General features: G+C 43.4%; 1 protein-coding gene across 3 annotated transcripts in view; it reads right to left on the reverse strand.

Annotated features, from left to right (window-relative positions):
- Nucleotides 1-513: 513 nt before the first annotated feature.
- Nucleotides 514-20,151, reverse strand: part of NR3C2 (nuclear receptor subfamily 3 group C member 2) — an 88,766-nt gene continuing 69,128 nt past the window's right edge. For all 3 annotated transcript variants that reach the window (XM_061552405.1, XM_061552404.1, XM_061552406.1), the window contains 2 exons: nucleotides 10,318-10,475; nucleotides 514-4,790 (listed from right to left, as the gene is read on the reverse strand). In XM_061552405.1, the coding sequence (XP_061408389.1) occupies nucleotides 4,635-4,790; nucleotides 10,318-10,475 (314 nt within the window). In that variant the 3' untranslated portion in view covers nucleotides 514-4,634. The remainder of the gene's footprint in view (nucleotides 4,791-10,317; nucleotides 10,476-20,151) is intronic.

Below are 20,151 nucleotides of genomic sequence, written 5' to 3' on the forward strand. Positions count from 1 at the left end.
GATTTCTTCTGCGCCAATAGGCTTGCAAGTGGAACGCACTCGAATGTCTGACATTGAGAGAAGGGGGGGGGGCAAACAAATCTCAATACACACTCGTGAGTCAAGCGACAGATTATAATTGAATTCGTTTTTCTTGTGCGTTGTGCGAGAGCTGAAACAGTCAACGCACAGTGTCGGTCACGTGTTTCTGCCACGGGACATCCTCATTTTTTTCCCCTCCACGCACACAAGACCACATATATAGCCTCGACTCCGTCCAGAGAACACAATTTAATGTTTTGGGATATTCCCCAAAATGATGGGCGCCAAAGTAAACCGAAGATACCATCTTGGGGGGGGGGGGGGGGGGAGAAAAAAATCCACATGTAAGTATTAACACGAGTTGATTACAAAGTCTTTGCTCGGCGTGCTTTTGTGCACTGCTTAACAGCAGGAAGTGATCGTTCTCATGAATGGCAAGTGAACTGCTGATTGACGACACAACGCTGATGAATGACGGCACGACTGCATACCAACGTTTGACGCTATGCACAGCATGTGTCTTATAATATGTGAAATAAGCACAAACCAACGTCAAATAAAGAATAACAGGGTTTTTTTTATCACTAATAGTTTGTATACAGAGCAGATGCAAACAAAAAAAGCCTACAGGAATTAGCCTTGTGATTAGCAGGAACACGTCGAGTCCGATTACCATGTCGCCCACCTTCAGACTATCGTTGCCAGCCTGAATTATGAGACCATCAGAAATAAAAACGTACTTTGGAAATTAAGGGTCATTAAGTACTCGACACGAAAATAGTAAAACTTAACATCTTAGCAAGTGCTTTTTTTAACGTACATAATCACAGCAAAAATATGACATCTTTTTCATCTGTTATCCCAATATGCAAGGCACCACCGTAAATAATCGATTCATTTAGTTAGTCCATTTTTTTCTCCTCAAAAAATTAGAAGCATGCTTAGGCCAAAAGAAGCATCCACTGTACAATATCTGTAAAAATGTAAAACCTTAAAATGTGTACCAGTGGTTACCGAAAACGGCTCTTTTTTTTAACAGCCATACCTTTGATGGGGCAACCACAGCCACACAGATTTCACGGTGACCCCCCCCCAAACCCATCGCTCAGGGGGAGGGGAGGGGGGGGGACCACCACCGCCACTTCAACCCCCTCCGCCCCCAGCACCTCGCACTCTGCAACCCACTCACGCCAGACCCTTCGCCACCCCAAACTCCTGGTTCGGCACCCACCACACATCTCTCTCTGGCCGTTAACCATTTGACCCCCCTCCCGCCCCCTCCTCACGTCAACACAGCTGCCAATCACGACGTCTCGCATTCATCTCTATAGCCTTGAACGATACAATCGATGTTTGACATACTCATAATGCTGCACTTCCCCCCCCCCCCCCTCTCTCCTCTCTCCTTTATATACAATCAGATCCAAGAAGAAAACATTGCATGTGAAATTACGGGCATGCAACATTTGTACATTTTACTTCACATACCCTTTAAGTGTTCGACCAACTCACGTCCCACAGAACACTAACTCTTTGTGCATCTGTAAATTAAAAATTTACATACAAAATAAAATGGCAGTTACCCAAACAAAGTAAACCCACCTTGCCACCAATAATTATGAGTATATTAAACATACAAAATGAGGATCTTCAACATTTGGTACGTAATTGGCGAGAGGTCCTTTATTCCCCGTCGCTGAGTAACAGGTGCCGTTAAGTGTGAAGTGATGCAGCAAAGACCGCGCCGATCCATGTTCTCCATTGCGTACGTGCATTCTGTGTAATACCTAGCAAGATGGCCAAATATATATATTAAATATAAAACTCTATACCATATATATTCTTTGTTTATTTATTTTTTAAACAAAATAACATGTTTTAAACATTCTATTAATATGATTGTCGTCTGTTAGTATTTTGGAGTTAATTCTCTTATAAATTACAAACTTTTTTTTTGGACAACACTTTAATTTAATGACCGAACAGAATAAAACATTTTTTTTTTAGAAAAAAAAAGAGAAAAGAGAAACATCACGAGAGAGAGAAAAAAAACGAGAGAGAAATCAGTGAACCAACACCTAAAAGGGAGATTGCTCAGGTATCGCGATCTCGCCATGTACGCACAAACAACAACAGCAGCAGGTGCCCGCTCCATCGCTCACGATGCAAGGCACCCTTTTCCCAAAAACCCTCTCTCTTTTAAGCTCAAGCGTGCTGCCTCCATTGCCCAGCTGCACAAACAAGAATTTTGCAAAAGTAGTGCTCCACAATCATTAAATACAAAAAAAAAATCCCAAAGAGATTTCTTCAGTCGCTCTTCCCGCACGCTAGCAAGTGAAGTGCCTTGTTGCCACCCCCCCTCCCCTCCTCTTGCGCACGAAATAATCGAAAAATAAAATTTAAAAAAATCACAAATGATATAACGATGATGAACGCGACTTACATTTTCTGTTTTTAGTTTTCTGCACCCGCAAAGCCATGGAGATGAAAGGATTATATTTTAAGCCACTGAAGCTCACCTGCTCTACTAGTAAGATGTTATGAATGCAGGATGGACTCGTAACTGTACTTAGTGTCGCTATTATAACATTGTGATCGACCTGTTATAATAAACAAAAAATGTACACACCATCTTGACTTTTCACTCAGGATAATGATTACTAGGGCTAACGATCCATCACAAGTTGACAAAAGCAGAGTCCTACAGTTTGCCATAGTTACAACATGCAACATTGTAAAAGTGGATCCAGTACCTCGCCGTGACTTGCCATATTGTTTGCCTATGCCCTCACAATCATCCGCTGCCTTTCAGCTACATTCCAGTCCCACACCCAAAAGCACCCATAAGTCCGCCGCCACGGCCGTGAACGATGCGAGCGTGTCACGCACCTCACCGCCACCTTACTCGACTTCGAATTCTGACCGATGGATGACGATGTGTGTAAATCTAAAAAAAAAATTATAATTACCGAGGCAAGCCGTTAAAACGAAAGAAAAAAAATTCCTGTGAAATTCACAAGCAAGCGCTATTATTGTGTCCAGTGTTCTACCAAGAGTAAAGACAACCTAATCTTTCTGACCATCTTGCAATGTATTTCTTTAGTGTTTGGCTGACTTTGACAAATCGATAGCCCGAACAATGACTTTTCAAAGTGCTCAATGACAAATTATCTTGCGGTTTCTTTACAATATCACTGTAACTACAGGTGACACGATGTAAAAATGTTACACGGCTTTGCCAATAAAACAAAAACTGACAATAAAAAAACCTGTGAGATTTCCCCATGTCATGTTAATTATATAATGTAACCGGAATTTTATATTTTTACTATTTCAATTCCAGAATTTCAAACTACCACTTGGAGAGAATGACCTCACCAAGTATGTCGTTTTCTCATTAGACCTTGCAAATCAAACATTTGTGATGGCTCATGATGCACATCTGTGCAATCTAAAAAAAAATACTAAGTCGATTAAAATGGTGACCTCTCCAACAAGAAGGGCGAACGTCGCCACTGTAGCACTGCGCTTAGCCAATCACTAATTACCGCGTGGTGCTTCAATGCAGCACGCCACTTCATTGGAACTGCATAAAATTTCACATCATATCAGCCATATAGACGACCAATTGCCCAAGGTAAGGGGGGGGGGGGCTCTCTTTTTCATCGGGGAACTCTGAATTAAACAGAGGTACATTATGACAAATGGCTTGTTGTTTATTTTTACAGGGATGCCTATTTTTGTCTTTGAAACATTTCGAGCCACGGCTGTAAATTGTGTGGATGCTGGGCACTACCGCTACCATCTGTGTTTCGCGATGAATAGAAGTTCTTGCTCAGGAAGCGGCCTAGGCCAAAGCAAGACAGCCTTACAGGCAAATGCCACAATCCAAGTAGCCAATGAAAAGTGTATACATCTGAAAATACGTTTGAGGCATGTATATTAATAACAAACAGAATTAAAGATTAGTTTTGGTTGACGATTAAAGATAATCCATTTAGCTAGGCCAAGTCTAAAAAAGATAGCATGAATAGTCTCTTGTGGGTTTAAACAGTTGGATTTTGCTCTTTAAAAGGGCTGGGAGCTAAAAATACAAACTGTGTCTCTTGAAAGGCCATTTTCATGGAAAGAGAAAGGGACAAGGCAGTATTATAAAGTTCTGCAGGACAACCAACACTATTCTGAATTCTTTGAAAAATTAACGGGTAGAATGTAAGCATGTGCCCTTGTTGCTGAAACATGTATGGTGCAGACTGAAGGTGCTTTATATTCCGGTATTCACAAAACCCTTACTGCAAACGTTGCTTCTGAAAATGCTCAAGTTCATTCAAAATTAGTTTTGAGCTTGGGTCACAGGATACATCTGAAGCTGAAGGATAATTGCAACATGGGGATGGCTTTCTATTGGAAACTATGGCCAGACAGCAGGCCTCAATATCTCCAAAACAAGATGACATGCACCGATAATTCATTGGGGCTGTGATCTTTCTCGAAGTGCACGTTCTGACTGGTTACAAAGAGCCACTGGGGGGGCCAAGCCAAAACTGACACCTTTTTTTCCTCGCCCCCCCCCCCCGACAATCAAGCACTTTTGCCAGCCACAAACGGGTGACTCATTTCTTGTGGAAGTGGAGTGCCCGGGCTTCTCCGGCCATGATTCGAGGCAGCTGCGCACTGATGATCTCGGCCATCATGTCAGGAAACTCCACGCTCCACACCTGCGTCTGCGTGAAGGTTGCAAAGCAGAACTCCAGGAGCTTGCTCACGAGCTGCAGCGACCCATCACAGGAGACACAGTCACACGGCGCGAGTCAACAGGAGACGTTCCCTCCGAGTGATGTGGTGCGAGATCGGAGTTGTGAAGTTCTGCGAGAGATTATTCATCACTATGAGACCTCATTTACCAGTGGCAAAATATAGTAAGTCTTTTACCCTTTCAACTGGTACAAAAACTGACACCTTTATACAAGGCATCATGTTTGCAAAAACCACAACACAAGCAGTCAAAATGCAAACAAAAATAAACAACTCTGATAATGATCATTATCAACTCTGAAAATTATCAACTCTGAAAATACGTTATTAATATACATGCCTCAAACGTATTTTCAGAGTTGATAAAAATGCAAACAAAAAGAAACAACTCTGATAATGATCATTATCAACTCTGATAATGATCATTATCAGAGTTGTTTCGTTTTGTTTGCATTTTGACTGCTTGTGTTGTGGTTATTGCAAACATGATGCCTTGTATAAAGGTGTCAGTTTTAGTACCAGTTGAAAGGGTAAAAACCTATTACTAGATTATTCATCATCATCAAAACTCACTTCTTTATAACTACTTTTTGTGTCTAGTTTGTTGTCCTTCCCCTGCACCTCCAATTAGCAACGGTTGGTTACGTACGGTGCAAAAGAAGTTCAACAGACATGCGTACATACAAAGCAAACCGCATAGGGCACGCGACATCTATCGCACAGCTTGCACAACCAGGGCCATACAGAGCACAGCAAGGCAGACAACCAATACATCACACATATCCCCCACTATAGCCTGAAGTGACTATTGGGGGGGCAAGTGCTGTTCACGACCAGCTACGGAGGCTGGCATGGCGCATGAAGGGGGTGGTGTTGCCAGAACAATGCTCAGCTGCATGTCTTCCCAATGTTAATATTTACAAACCACACCAGGTAATCATTTAAGAATGAGTCTACCCGGTGGAGGTCCAGGACCAATTCTGATGTCACTTGTCACTGATGGCTGGTAATCAAACTAAAGGTCAGCAGATATCCGGGTTTATAATACGGTGCTCTGACCACTACGCATCTGTCCCACACAACACGCATTACGATCACGCACGCGCGCTCACCCGCGCGCTACATCCATTACATACTCAAATCTAGATTACATCCATTACAGTTAAGTTTGTTCATTTTGGTTTTTAGTATGACCGATTGGTTTGTTGCGCACATCAAAAAGTCTAACAACTGAAAAAATCAAGGTCCGGCCCGGTGTGTGTTTCCTTGTGTAACGTCGAACAAACAAAGCATGCAATGACTGATGAGGCCTGTTGGTGGTGCCTTATGATGGCTGCCACTAGCCAACCACAATTTCAACCGGTCGTGAAATTCTATAGGTGGTGCACGCCACCTGGTTAAATCTTTACGAAAATATAACTCGATATATTTATCGATTTTATGACTTTTAAAATCAATAATTGATGGCAAAAATATCATAGCAATAAAGATTATTATCGTTTAACAAGCATAGTTACAGTACAGCAGTACTATACTCCAATATCCAAATAAAATACCCAAATACATGTTAAGAAAATTATCTATCTTTGGGAAACTTTGAGATATGTTGACGACAAATATAAGCTAGTTTAACTCTGCCTCTGGGGGACTGATAGACGCTAAACATTTGAGTGCATACAAATGAAACATAGTTGAACAACAAAATATAAATCTAAAGCTTCTTCCTCTTGACAGCTATGGATGTTGGGTGGAAGCAAGCTCACATCATTTGCTACTCGCTATAAAATCACAACAACAAAAATGCACCCGTGTTACGGCAGTTCTTAAACAGTAGGGCTGGATTAACAGCGTCAATACTTTCAAATTACCATCACGCAAAGCAAGAGTGCCAAAAACACAACGCTGTGTTCCGTGTCTGTAAAAGGGGCATAGCCCGTGAAAGTATTCGTGGACATCTGCAATCTACTATGCGAGGCTCCTCAGGGCAAAAAAAAACATATTCCTAGCCATCATCCGAGTGCCAGAGGATCCTGTGGGCTGGCAATAACCTGCTGGGTCACCGTGACCTGCTGGCAGCAGCAGCAGCCAGCCCAGATTGTGCCTCTGCCGAATGCTTAACCATTTGCAAGCCCGAAGCCGGGCATACGTCAAACAATGACCGAATGTGTGAATACTAATCAACCTAAGGAATACAGCAGCTGTAATTATACGCAAGGTTGTGTCCATCAATCTCCCGTTAACTCCTTTGTCTCAACTAATATGTAACGCAAGATTGTCCCTCTGTGCCATGAATAGTATCCTCATTTGTATTCCCGTCCATTCGCTGTATACATTCTTTGTAAAATTAACCGTGGCATTCCTATATTGAGTTTATAATATTAATCCACATTTTTCCAATGCTCTCATACTTTTTCATTTTGATGAAATGATATTTCATACATACATAAAATGGTCAATAGTAATACATTATTGTGGCTTCCATGACTTTCAAGTGTTAACCCTTTCCGTGCCTTTTTAATGAAACCAATAAAGCAAGCATATTATAACCTTCTATTATTTAGAACTCATATGTTGATCGCTGTTGGCTAAAATTAATTCCGGAACCATTTTAGGGATGCATGCGTAATACTTGTGCGCTCATTTTAAAAGATGACTAATTCAAATGACCTACTGTCAAGAATATCCAAAAGCAAAACAAAACAAACACTCGGATTATATTACAACGGCTACAAATTTAAATCACCGCTGTGACCAAAATTAACTGTGAACATGTTTAACGGTATAATAAATGCAATCGCTGCCTGGTGCTATATTTTATGTGAATAGCTATAGAAAAAAACAAATTGCAAGATGCAGATGTCATCTGTAAATAGTAGCAGTTACATGATCATCCAGGACTCCAATTACAAACTCAAGTTTTTTTTTACTGTAGAACATAGATGCCATTTTTGGTAAACCTACAATATACGCAACACTAGCTTACATAACAATAATGTAAATTAAGTTAAGTAACCTTAGTCTAACATAACCTGTAATAAACATAACCTTCAGGGTGCGTGCCATTCGCTGTCAGTTCACAAATGATCATTTACAGATACATGCTTACTGAGGTTGGCAGTTCACTATACTCTGGGTTTTCTTTGAGTTGCAGAAACTCCAAAGAGGCCACTGGGTTCACAATCAAAACTCACAGGCTTAGTGTAGCCTGCAGCAGTCTGTCTGATACCAATTCAAACCTCTGCTATCTCTCCTGGATTTAGAAAAACGCCAGGCATAACCGCTGTATAACATTTTCATTTGCCGCACAACGAAAATGTATAAAAATGCAAATTTTTCACGGATGAAAATTAAAATTCAATTTTAGTCACTGATAAGGTTTAGTAACTGTGCATACTGATAAGATGTGCCTGAATTTGTATCCGTATTATTACCCAGTGAAAGAAATGTGTTATGTTTATGAACATTTAGGATCGTTATAATGAGCAGGGTAAATATGTTTTATTTTATTTATTACAAATAATTGTCTGCCAGCTTTGAATTAGGTTCAATATAATGAGAGCTACAAATACAATCCTGTTGATGCTACATTTACTAGGTTCCCAATTAGACCCAGATGGATATATATTAATTGAAGAAAGTGTAGTACGTGTCACGCATGGATGCCAGATCACACAAAGGTGCACAGGCCCTCAATTGAACCCATAAGAACTGTGGAAACTAATGATGTTATGTTAGCAATGTATATGCCCTCTCGCTTCAACAAGTAGTTCGCCTCAACTACAGGCACTGCATGGCACCTTATACAACAGGCACATTAATCATGTTTCAGTGTGACGCATGAGCCGGAATAACCCAATATTCAGAAGGTTTAAAAATATTTCAATCTGTATTAAGGTATGGTGTGTACAGATAACCAGGTTCTGCACTCATTTATCTTGGAAATTATCAGAGTATGTGAATATTGCTCGCATAATTTACAGGGAAATAGATTACCATCTCAGTTGACATGATAATGATAAGCTTTATCTGGAGCATCATTATAAATACACGTGCAGTATGTTGCATGTACGTTAAGCTGAGCTTATGCAAATAAGGGTAGATAGAGGGGGATGTGCATATAACAAAGTTTATACAATTATGATCCCCACCGACACCTCGGACCCCCTTGCAGAACACAGTAATGATGCCATGTGTGCAGAGCCGTCCCTGGGCGACGGCGAATCGGGGCGACTGCCCAGGGCCCCGCCCTTTGGGGGGTCACGGTGCCAGACTTAATGCCTCTGGGTTAAGTTTGAAGGTGTGGGGGTGGAGCCCACACAGTGGGATTTTTTTACAGGACCCTGCACCCCATTACATATGGGCCCTGCATTTTTTTACATAAGCCTTGGCTAGCATTTTATATTGAAAAACAACTTTACAAACAAGGATGGCACCGGGAAAGATATGCCAAGTGCTATTAAATTAAAAAGAAAATAAATTTTATGCAATTTATGTAATGCTTAGACGGATGACACAGTGGTTAAAATACGCCGCTGTGAACCCGGCGACCCGTGTACGATTCCCCCAACCATGGCTGACATCAGTGGCAAGTGACATCTGTAGCATTCCTGGCCTGCCTTTGCTGGCAGAAAGGTCTCTATTGGAGGAAGCTACAGTAGACAGCCCCTCTAGAGGGTTCTTTGACCAACTTTTGCACTCTGACCAGACATCTTGGAGTACCCACTGCTTTATCCCCCACCGCCGCTAAATGCTGATTGACTACACCGTGGGGCGCCCGTGGAGACTACAGGGTAGACGGCGTTTCGTGGTGGCGAGGGGGAGTCTAAGAAATGTAATAGGCTGTTAGCTTTCCCATTATTATTGATGCAATTGTATTTCTTGGTACAGTTTGCAGTTTCGCATATCATGCAAACAAGAGGTAAATCCACGTCATATTCTTCCTTACAATGATCTAAATGAGCCCGACTAATAAAATACACTCGGCAATTAACTCGGCCGATCGGGTTAAACCGCTGAACTTGGAAATGTGTAGTTTGTTGTGAAATTCAGAAAAGCAACACCTGAACGAGGTCACATGGGAGAACGGCGGAAGCGTTCATTACTTGTGCTATATAGAGTGGCATTCAATTGAGCCCAAGGAGACATCGTGTACAATCACGAGTGTGGAAAATCCAGTGCCCGTATACACGCACAAAGACAACAATCCCCCATGTAGCCTGTAACAGACTGTTGGGGCAAGTGCTTTTAGCAAGCACTTGTGAAGGCCAGCACAGCACATGACGGGGTGGGGGGCCAGCACCACCCCTGGCCGCCTTTGTCTCCCTAGTGGCGATGTTTATACACCGCACCAGGTTCTCATTTGAGGATGTGTCGACCTAGGGGGGAGGCCCAGGACCGGTTCAGAAAATCGTCACCGGTGTTGCCGTGAGCGGGAATCGAACGTCGGGTCGCTAGATTTGTAACGCAGCGCGCTACCCGCTGCACTACCGCTCCGCATCGCACACACAAGCACGCACGCACACACAAACAGCCTGTACGTACATCCTGCATGCAGTCCAGCAGCTTGGTGAGCTGGTAGAAGCGCTGCCAACACTGCACGGCATTCTTCTCCGTCCGCGCAATGGTCCGGTTCAATTCCCGGATGTAGCTGATCCGCATCTCCTCGAAACAGCCCTGGCTCTTCAGGCCCTCTTGTGGGACTGCAGACGTCACACCACACATGCAGATAAGAGATAAAGATACCGCCTGTACAACCATGCAGACTGTTGGCGCAAGTTCTGTTAGCGAACACCTGGTTAAGGCAGATAAGGCACACGACGTGGGCTGGTGTGGCCAGAATCACGCCTGGCCGCCTTTGTCCCCCCCCAGTGCTGATATTTACACACTGCACTTAAGGCTGAGTTGACCTAGGAGACAGCCAGGACTGGTTCTGATAATCACCACTGATATTAGCCATGGCCGGGTTGGTATTGCAATGCACGAACCACTGCGCTACCATTCCCCACACCACAAACACAAGTGTTCATATTCCTCTGCTACCCCTTGTAGTCTAGAACGCCCCTTCCCTTTGCCATCCGTGTTGTTGACTGCCTCCCCCTTCTCGACATGAACAAAAACATTCCCACTGTTTCTAGAAAATGTCTTGATATGCTGTGGTCATATCTAGATATCAAATATTGTATTATTATGATGAGCGCAACACAAAAAGCACATGTACGGAAGCATGACACCAACCTTAGAAACAAAACCTCACAATGGCATAGGGTGATTATTATTATACAGCCACAATACATAATTATTTATTTTCATGCCGACAGGCTGAAGAATGTATTACAATATCCCTGGAAATGTAATTAATTTTTTTGCCAAAGCTCTTTCACCATACAGAGTCTTTACAGATGATTTCATTGGACGAATATAGCTGGCAACAGTTCACGAATAGCTCCTGTCTGAAAGGTGAAGGGCAATTTGAGATCAAAATGCAAATAAGCACATGCAGAGCTTGGCTTATAGTTACGTCCACATTCAAATCTACCATGTCGTAATATTTGCCAATAAAAAAGATAAAATCCAAATTATTTATTAACTAATTTAATCACGCGCGGCTTTTAAAAGACGAAAAAGTGCAACGGTGTTCAAATGCATAGACAACATGACAACCATCGCTCTGCAGGCATCATCGTTTGCTTAATTTTCTGTGCAGCACGTGGCTGCACGGCAAATTACGCCATTCACAATGACCTGGGCCTTGCAAAAGGTGTCACGGCAGTGTTGTTCATTGCAAGGCCCGCGGGCCACTGGCAGCCCCTGGTGGCCTCTTGTGCAGCCCCTGACGTGTGCGCCCCCCCCCCCCCCCGACAATACACAACACGTGAAAACACCCCCCCCCCCCCCATCATCATCACCGTCGTGCTGTCAAACCCCAAAGGTTTCAAATGTGCGGTGGCCCTCGCAACTGATTATGTGTTATCAGCAGAAGTGCCCCCACCCCCCTCTGAAAATGCAATGGGTGAGAGAAGCGTTCAGGCATTGCAGCGTTTTACGCTGTGTCCAAACAGTGTTTATCTTGACGCCTAACAGAGGGTGGAGATGGTGGCGTTGGGGTTAGAACCAGGAAACCATGGACTGTGACTCAAGCTGTATTGCCAGACCACGAGGCCAGCCGCAATGTAGAGGCACTTACGTAATTTTTAACGGCTCAAAAAACACATTTTAACACGAGCAATCATACAACAAAGTATAAATTAAAACAACAAAAGCAGTGGAAAACAGTGAAATGTTTAGGCCATATTATTTGCTTGGAATTCCACGCTCATGTGCATTGCAGTTGCTGAAAATCAGTTTCTGTTTTGAATGGACAGAGTAGTAGCAAAGTTAGGCATGACATAAATTAACAAAAGCCACTGCACCGCTACTCTAAATATATAAGCAGACGTTTCAAAAAAACGCAATAATTTTCGATGCACATGATCTATGGAACTCGCACGGCTACATGTTGCATACCAATTTTGATTACATAACGTAACCACATTGGCCAGTGCGCAGCATACAACAAGTTGCTTGTAAACATTGGTAAACCCCAAGCTCCCCCTCCCCACCACCTTCGCCTATGACCGGAAGCGCTCATTCAGACCTTTTCCTGTTTTCACTGGAAACAGGGTAATAAAATCTGAAAAAACATGTCGCAATCCACAGACTCAAGCTGCACCATAGGACTTAAAAAAAAAACCTTTTCAAATGTAGGTCACCGCCTAAGCCAAGATATTGCATCTGGGTTTAAAAGGACTCAATACACTGCCTTGTGAATGGACCAAGAATGCTACGAAAATAAATGATACAAAACAAAAAAATAAAATTACATTTATCAAGTCTGTCCATTCAGTGGCCTTGAATGAGAAGGTATAAATGAGTAAGAAAGAAAACAAAGGCCGCAGTGTATTGGCACTTGCAGTTTGGTGGTGGTGGTGGCGGCTATGCACGCCTGTAATCCAGCGCTGTGGAGGCGAGAGGCTTGGTAAATCACACTAACGTGGAATGTCGTGAAACTCCCTTACCATGGGCATCGAGGTGCCATACCCTGGCTCGTCAGAAGGCAGTACAGAAAGTAGACGAATCACCCATCTGTACGGAGATGGAGTGTTGCCCCCTTGGCTTCCTCCCACACATATAAACGATCGTAAACTGGCTGAAAACTTCTTAAAACGAAAACTCTGAACAGGACCTTCGGTCTAGGGACTCGGTGTGGCTTTCCTGGATTTGAGTGATTATTATATTTTATTAATATTACCTAATGCGTGCGGCTGTTTACTGCTAAATGTGCAATTACAACCTTGAAATGTCCCGACAAAGGGTTGCGTGTAAAATTTGGAAATCAAAGCCGTCGCAAGGAGGCCTACGCACAGACTACTCTGTTAAAGGTGAAGGCGCATCCCCGCAATTTCTTTCCTCGCACCACTGCTGACAAAAAGGCCCCTCCCCCCCCCCCCCTGACGGACGAAGGAGAGCTAAGGCAAGTCCATAAAGAGGGTATTTAGGCCTACTCTTCCAAAGTTGTCATACGTCTTGGAAGAGATTGCAGTACCCGTAACTTTACCCTGCCGCACACGGCCTCCCGATCAACGAACTGCACCCGATTTATACGACTGAATTTGCGATGCGGTGGGATCTAACATACCTTGCCCAAGATTTAAACTGCGGAGCGTGGAGAGCGAAGCAAAGTGGCGACCTCTGAACAGCAAGTCGACTGCGTTCACCGTTACACTACGTGCGTCGTCACGGGTACTGCCAAATCCGACCGCGACCGTCCGGTGCTCGCCATGCTGCATTGGTCTCCGGTTGTCGAACGCATACATTGCAAGGTCACACTCATCGCACACGATGTGCTTTCCATAAATTAATAACAATACCTTGCCGATCTCGTCAAGGAGCATAAATCATCGCGCGAACTCCGGTCATCCTCGCAGCAGCTTTTAGCTGGCCATCGAACAAAGATGGTCACTGCATCGCGCGCTTTCAGACGCGCTTCTGCAGCCGTCTGGAACGCTCTTCCTTCCGATATTAGGAAGCCGCTGGAGCGACGCACTTTTAAATCATCTAGATTGAAAACTGATTTCTTACAACTGCTTTTTATATTTAGTTTGTTGTCCTTTAACCGCACCTCTGATTAGCACGTTTGGCTACGTACAGTACAAAATAAGTTCAACATCCATATATAAACGCAGCAGCATCCTTGACTACTCTGGACCAGTGACAAAATCTAGAGGAAGCACCCCCTCCCTCGCACGCTTTATCTTCCACACTATGGCCTCATAAAGACCTGGGCCCAAGGACAGTTATCACGATAGTATCTCGGTCTAGATGGGCCCTATCCACACCCAGTCTGACACCCTCCCAAGGTTGGTGACGCCCTTGACTTAAGAAGCCATGCATTGCGTAATAAAAACAACCAAACCAAATATAAATAATGACTACAAAATTACTCCCAGGCATTATATCATTGAAATCGCATATTTAGGATGAGACGTCGGTACCTGGGCCAGCGTTACAAATCAACAATGAGAAAAAACGGTGAGCTTTCACAGTCTAGTTTCATCATTGAAACAACAACCACAATAACATATTGTGATTTATGTAAGACACTCCACCAAATCCTATTAAGAGCCCTCATGTTTGAGCAAAACAGAGCACTTAAATCGTTGTTATCCTTGTGTAGACATTGTGCAGATGCACAATTCTTAGAAGCCTGATACATCAAATATATCTCAAAAATGATTAAATAACAAATGTGAATGACTTTACATGGAATTCTAGCCACCACTTAATTCATGACATCAGGACGGAAGAGAGACATCGACCACATGAGGGTATATATATATGACGTTACGACTCAGCGCCAAAGGGAGAACATGTAAAAAATTTACCCGTAAAAACTAAGTTTTTCACTATAAATCCTTTATATGCGTGGCGGCTAGAGTCCTCTCGTCCTCTGGCTTGAGATGGCTGCCACCTATGGGTCAGATGATTGCCTGCCACCATTAAGCAATTGGTAATTAAATATAAAAAAAAATCCTAAAATGTAGAAAATTTAGGAAAAAAATTTCACGAAAATAAATCGTCACGCACAACGAGTCTGTGTGCAAAATGTCAGCTCGATTGGATCACGGGAAGTGGGTTAAAAAACGACCGAAAGATTTGCACGGTCGTAAGCACGCAAGCAAGCAAGCAAGCACGCAAGCAAGCAAGTGAACTTAATATAAAGGATTTAAAAAGAGTGCCACCCGTTCCACACCAACGATGCGCTATGAATCCCCAAGGGGTGAGGAAGCTGAACACTATGGCCGTAGCCGTGCCTTCTCCAAACAGGCCACACAGAAGGGAAGTCTACACAGTCCCGGGCAATCGTTTCCAACGGGCAAGCGAGCAGCGGCAAATCGACGACACGCCAGGTCCACGGTTCCATCCACGTGTGCGCGCTTGTTCGCGCTGCACTCGTTCGAAGCACCACTGATTTCCGGGGCCAGATGCAGCGGCGACGCACCACTTTCAAAAGAATTGTAGGAATTTTTCTTCCTCAAAAAAGTAGGTCACTGAACATGCACCTAAAAGCATTATGAATTTTTAAATAATACACCTCCCCCCCCCCCCCCCTTGTGGAATCGCCAGCCTAATCAATAACCTTAATATGCTGAAAACAAAACTTGGACACAGCCTATTGCCACCCTCCCCACTTTAACTTTCCAAGGATCAACTACAAGCTTAGGTAATGTGCCATTACTATGGGAGGGAGGGGTGGTTTTCTTTTTCACCATTCACAATATCGGAGGCGCCGATATCTCGAGGGTGTGTGCTTGGTGAGTACGCCATTGGGCGTACACAGGCCTCTCGCAAATTACTCCTTAAGCGTCTGCCCTCCTCCACGCGGACAACCTACTAGAAGTATAACTAGTTTTGCGTCGATTCGAACTGTAGGGAAGATTGGGGTTAGGCAGCGTTTGTTAACTTTCAGCGGGGGTGGTGGCTGCCAAACCCTCCATTGGGCCCTTACTAGGAACAGTACGGAGTAAGTTACATAAGGGAGATGCTTGCCAAAGTCCTGCGCCTCCTGGCCCGCTCCCATACCCCACTGTACACAGAAGCATTGCTGGCCAACGACGCAAAAGTTTGCGCGGTGCGCAGAGACTTGCTACACATCTCCTACGCACAAAGGGAATGATTTTAAAGCACAATAAGTGGTATGTGCAGTTAAACGCATGCGGTTTACGCACAATTTGTATGCGCTTATATCATCCATAATATAGGTTTTTAAGGGTTAGATCGCGCAAACGCATGCGTTTACGCGTAAATATTTACACGATCCAACCCAAAAAAACCTGTACTATAAATGATGTTGGTCGCGAAAGCCTACGTGTGAAGCTGTTCTTATATCGTTACACGAATCAACGCGTCGTATTCTCCAGCTTATCGCGCACTTCTTTCCCCTCCGTATTTTAAAGCGAACGTTGGGGTACAATCCAGTCGGCGTGTGTGCGACGCCAGATTTGTTTCACTACATTCGTGTATCGAGACTTGGGCAGACGCTTGGGCTGTCTTATTTTCTGAAGCATCTTATACACCGGACAATACGATACAAATGCAACAGGTTAACAATGATGTCACAATACGGTAACGATGATTAGCCATCTCTGTGAAGTGGGAAAACATCGGTGCAGAATTTTCTGCACTCCAATGCCAATCGGAGAGGGGAGACGATGCACATGCTCCTGTCGATCCGATGAATCGTCGTGATTAAAGGGTCTTAATTCAATTAACAACTTTCTTAATACTGTCATTAATGTAGGGACCACACTGGAAGCTCGGGATCGCACTAATTAACATAAACAAATAAAAAACTGACTACACATGTGATTAAATGTATGCGAGGTGTACAACTAACACATTCCATAAAGGTTCACTTTAAAAAACATAGAGAAACTAATTTATTAAGTAACATTGGGAATATTCGTAATCTCCATATATATAAAAGGCAAAGTTGTGATTATGTGTGTCTGTTCAAAATGTTTCGCGTACTTCCCGACATGCAACAAACTTGAAATTTGCCATGTGGGTACTTTCCAGACTGTACACCATGCACAAATGATAAAAATCCACTTTTGTTTTTTTTGGGGGGGAGCTCAATAATGCATATGTTTTTTGCACAGCAAGTGAGCTGTGAGGTCCAATCTGTCACGTGACCCGCGCATGTGGAAGCGTAACGCATTGTAGTGTAGTGGTTAGCGCGCTGCGCTACGAACCCGGCGACCCAAGTTCGATTCCCGCTCACGGCCACCACCGGTGACGATTATTTGAACCGGTCCGGGGCCTCCCCTAGGTCGACTCAGCCTCAAACGAGTAACTGGTGTGTGAACATCGCCACTGGGGAGACAAAGGCGGCCAGGCGTGGTGAATCCAAGTCCCGGGCGAAGCCGGGTAGTAAAGCTCGTTATAAATAAACAAAGCCTTACACAGTTGGCTAAAACGGGATTGTTAAAAGTCCTACGGTTGACTTCACGGTGTGAGATTCCCTTTGTTTGCACGAGTGATACACACAAGTGGGACTAAGTGTTACATATTTTCAAGTGATATTGCTGTTAAATCCCAATTAGTGGACCTATTTACCAAATGATCACAGAGAAATGACACGTGCCTAAATTGCGGAATGATGAATCAATCATCATGCAGTCTCACAACATAAATAAATAAAGCTGCAGCTATTGCTCCCCTCTTTACTTGAGTTCACAACGGTTAAACAAACCATCTTCAATTCACGACTTCATTAATAGTTCACATCGGAACAGTGTCGTCAAAACGCACTGCGCAAATTCTCCTAAGAGTCTTTATCCTCCACCAAAAACCCTGCCGCCGCTTGCCGACGAGACGGGATCGTGAGAGGAGATCGACGGCATGGCCGAGAATAAAGCATTGCCGACCGGTAACATCACAGTCGCGACCGGATTCCGAAGCGTTACGGCAACAAAGGGGGGGGGGGGCGCAGGAAGAAGGCGTCCTCTAACTGCGATCACATGGCAGCATTTTCCCCAAGCACAGTCGGGCCCTCTCATGATTCCAGCGTCCAATAAAAACTGCACCTCTCATTGTCCCCGCTGAACCGGCTGTCCTTGCTACGGGAGCTGCCGATCGCCTCCACGCCCACGGTTGCTTTAATACGAGCACACCGTCGAGCGACTGGACAAGTTCACATGGTAACACAAAACAGCATCAACGTACAAATTATATTATGTATGCTGGATGAAGGCCCAGCCATGACGTCTCGTCTTCGGATATTTGTTTGCCTATAATTCACGACACTGATCAGTCGCCAGCTGATCTCCGATTAGCACGGTTGGCTACATCATACGTACGAAGGAAGGAAAGGACCCAAGACCAGTTCATGCATCGCGTCTGACATATGTTAACCGTGGCCTGGAACTGAAGTCAGGTTGTGAGGTTCATAGTGCAGTGCGCTAAGCACTGTGCCGCCACTCCCACATCTACATAATCATTGTGTAAATAGAGTGCATTATTTCACGGAATGCAGTATATCAATTTAACCCTTTTTGCTTTGCTCTCATTGGTAAACCCAGCAATAAATGTTGCACCATGCATAGAAAGAGCATCATAAACAGTCTGAATAGGAGTTAATCTACAGTCTGCAGTGGTTTAGCTCTGTAAACTACGCATGGTTCTAGTGACGGGGTGGTACATTTCATACTGACAGCTAAATATTACATACAACTGGTGATAAACGCCATCGACAGACAGAGGTGGCATTTTAAATATTGACCACATGCAAGCTGACAGTGACGATAACCCAGATAGATAACTAGCCATGCAGCTAACCAACGCGCTGCACAATAAATGCACGTGTATTTAGAAGTATTGCTTTTAAATGCTTAAAACGTACGATTTCACGCGAACGGGAATGTAACATGGAGCTGAAATGTCGACATGACAGTCATGAAAAATAGGGTCTTTTAAACGTATCCAGACCAGGGCCCTCCAGTGGATATACCAAGTATTGTACACTTCGTACACTACAACGTATGTGACGTTATAACCCTCGGCTTCTACAACAAGAAAGGTTTTAGTTTTCTATTGGACAGCAAAACACAGAAGCACAATTAGAATTCCTGCCGAGTGTGCGCATAAAAGGCATAATTATGTCAGTCAAAGAGACATTTCAAAGCGTATTTTTAAAAGAGCATACAATAGCCAACATTTTCAACAAACCACAGGAACTGCCCTTTGCTGCACACGGGAGGTCATTTTGATGCTCCTAGGGAGTGGACGGGAAGGAGGGTGAATCACGCAGAGCCCCCAAAGATACGTGGTGAAGGTGTGCTGCAGTAGCCGATGAGGTTTTGGGGCCATCGAGCAACGCGGTCTTATTGTCTACTTCAATAAAACTAAACATTAACACGGATCACAATTGGGTAAAAAAAAATGAATCCGAATACAAATACAAGCAATTAAAAGAGATGGTTATAAATAATGTACAACAAAGCGATTCTGTTGAATTATTCATTCTTTATCTGTGCTCGCATTGCCATTTATCGGGTCAGTAGGGCTTTGGGAGTCATTGCCGGGAAAAAAATCTTCCTAAATTTTGATTTAAAGCTTTCGTGACTGCAGGGATTCATCTTCTTGGTTCTTTCGGTAAAGTCACGTAGAAGGGAAGTAATAAAATAACCATAATATGTTTTATTTTTATTATTTTATTACTTCCCTTCTACGTGACTTTACCGAAAGAACCAAGAAGAAGATCTTCCTAAATATCGCTCAAAAAAGCACAATTTGTCAAAAGGAAAATAGCGACACCGTTAGCAGATGAACAACAAAATACCCGATGCAAAAAGACTAGCCTTAGCAGAAATGTTCTATCAATTAAAATTGGGAACAAATATGATTGGAAGATGTATTCCCATTGGCCATCAAAGTAAAATTTCAGTCAAGTGACTTTTTAAAATAAATATTGCTAGTGACTTGCCACCATGTTTACCAATGAAAGTGTATTTTGAAAATAACAAAGATACCATCATGACTTTCCATGTTTCTAAGCTTTGCGGAATGTTTACCAAAAAAATACCAACAACAATAATATGAAATGTAAAAATTTACTTATTTAATCCAGGAAAGCCACACTGAGTCACAAGAATGTTTTTTAGGGGGTGGAGGGAGAAGAGCCTGTATTGGGTTTGCATTGTTAACCCCTTCCCATTCCGAGACATCTGCACAAGCAGTTAGCGTAAATTTATTTGTATGTATGTTGAAATTATTTTGCACCGTACGCAGCCAACCGTGCTAATCGGAGGTGCGGATAGGGGGGATAAACACAAAAGG

The sequence above is a fragment of the Lethenteron reissneri genome, chromosome 16, assembly GCF_015708825.2.
Source record: "Lethenteron reissneri isolate LAM-NWPU_2019-01 chromosome 16, ASM1570882v1, whole genome shotgun sequence".
In the NCBI taxonomy this organism is placed as follows: domain Eukaryota; kingdom Metazoa; phylum Chordata; class Hyperoartia; order Petromyzontiformes; family Petromyzontidae; genus Lethenteron; species Lethenteron reissneri.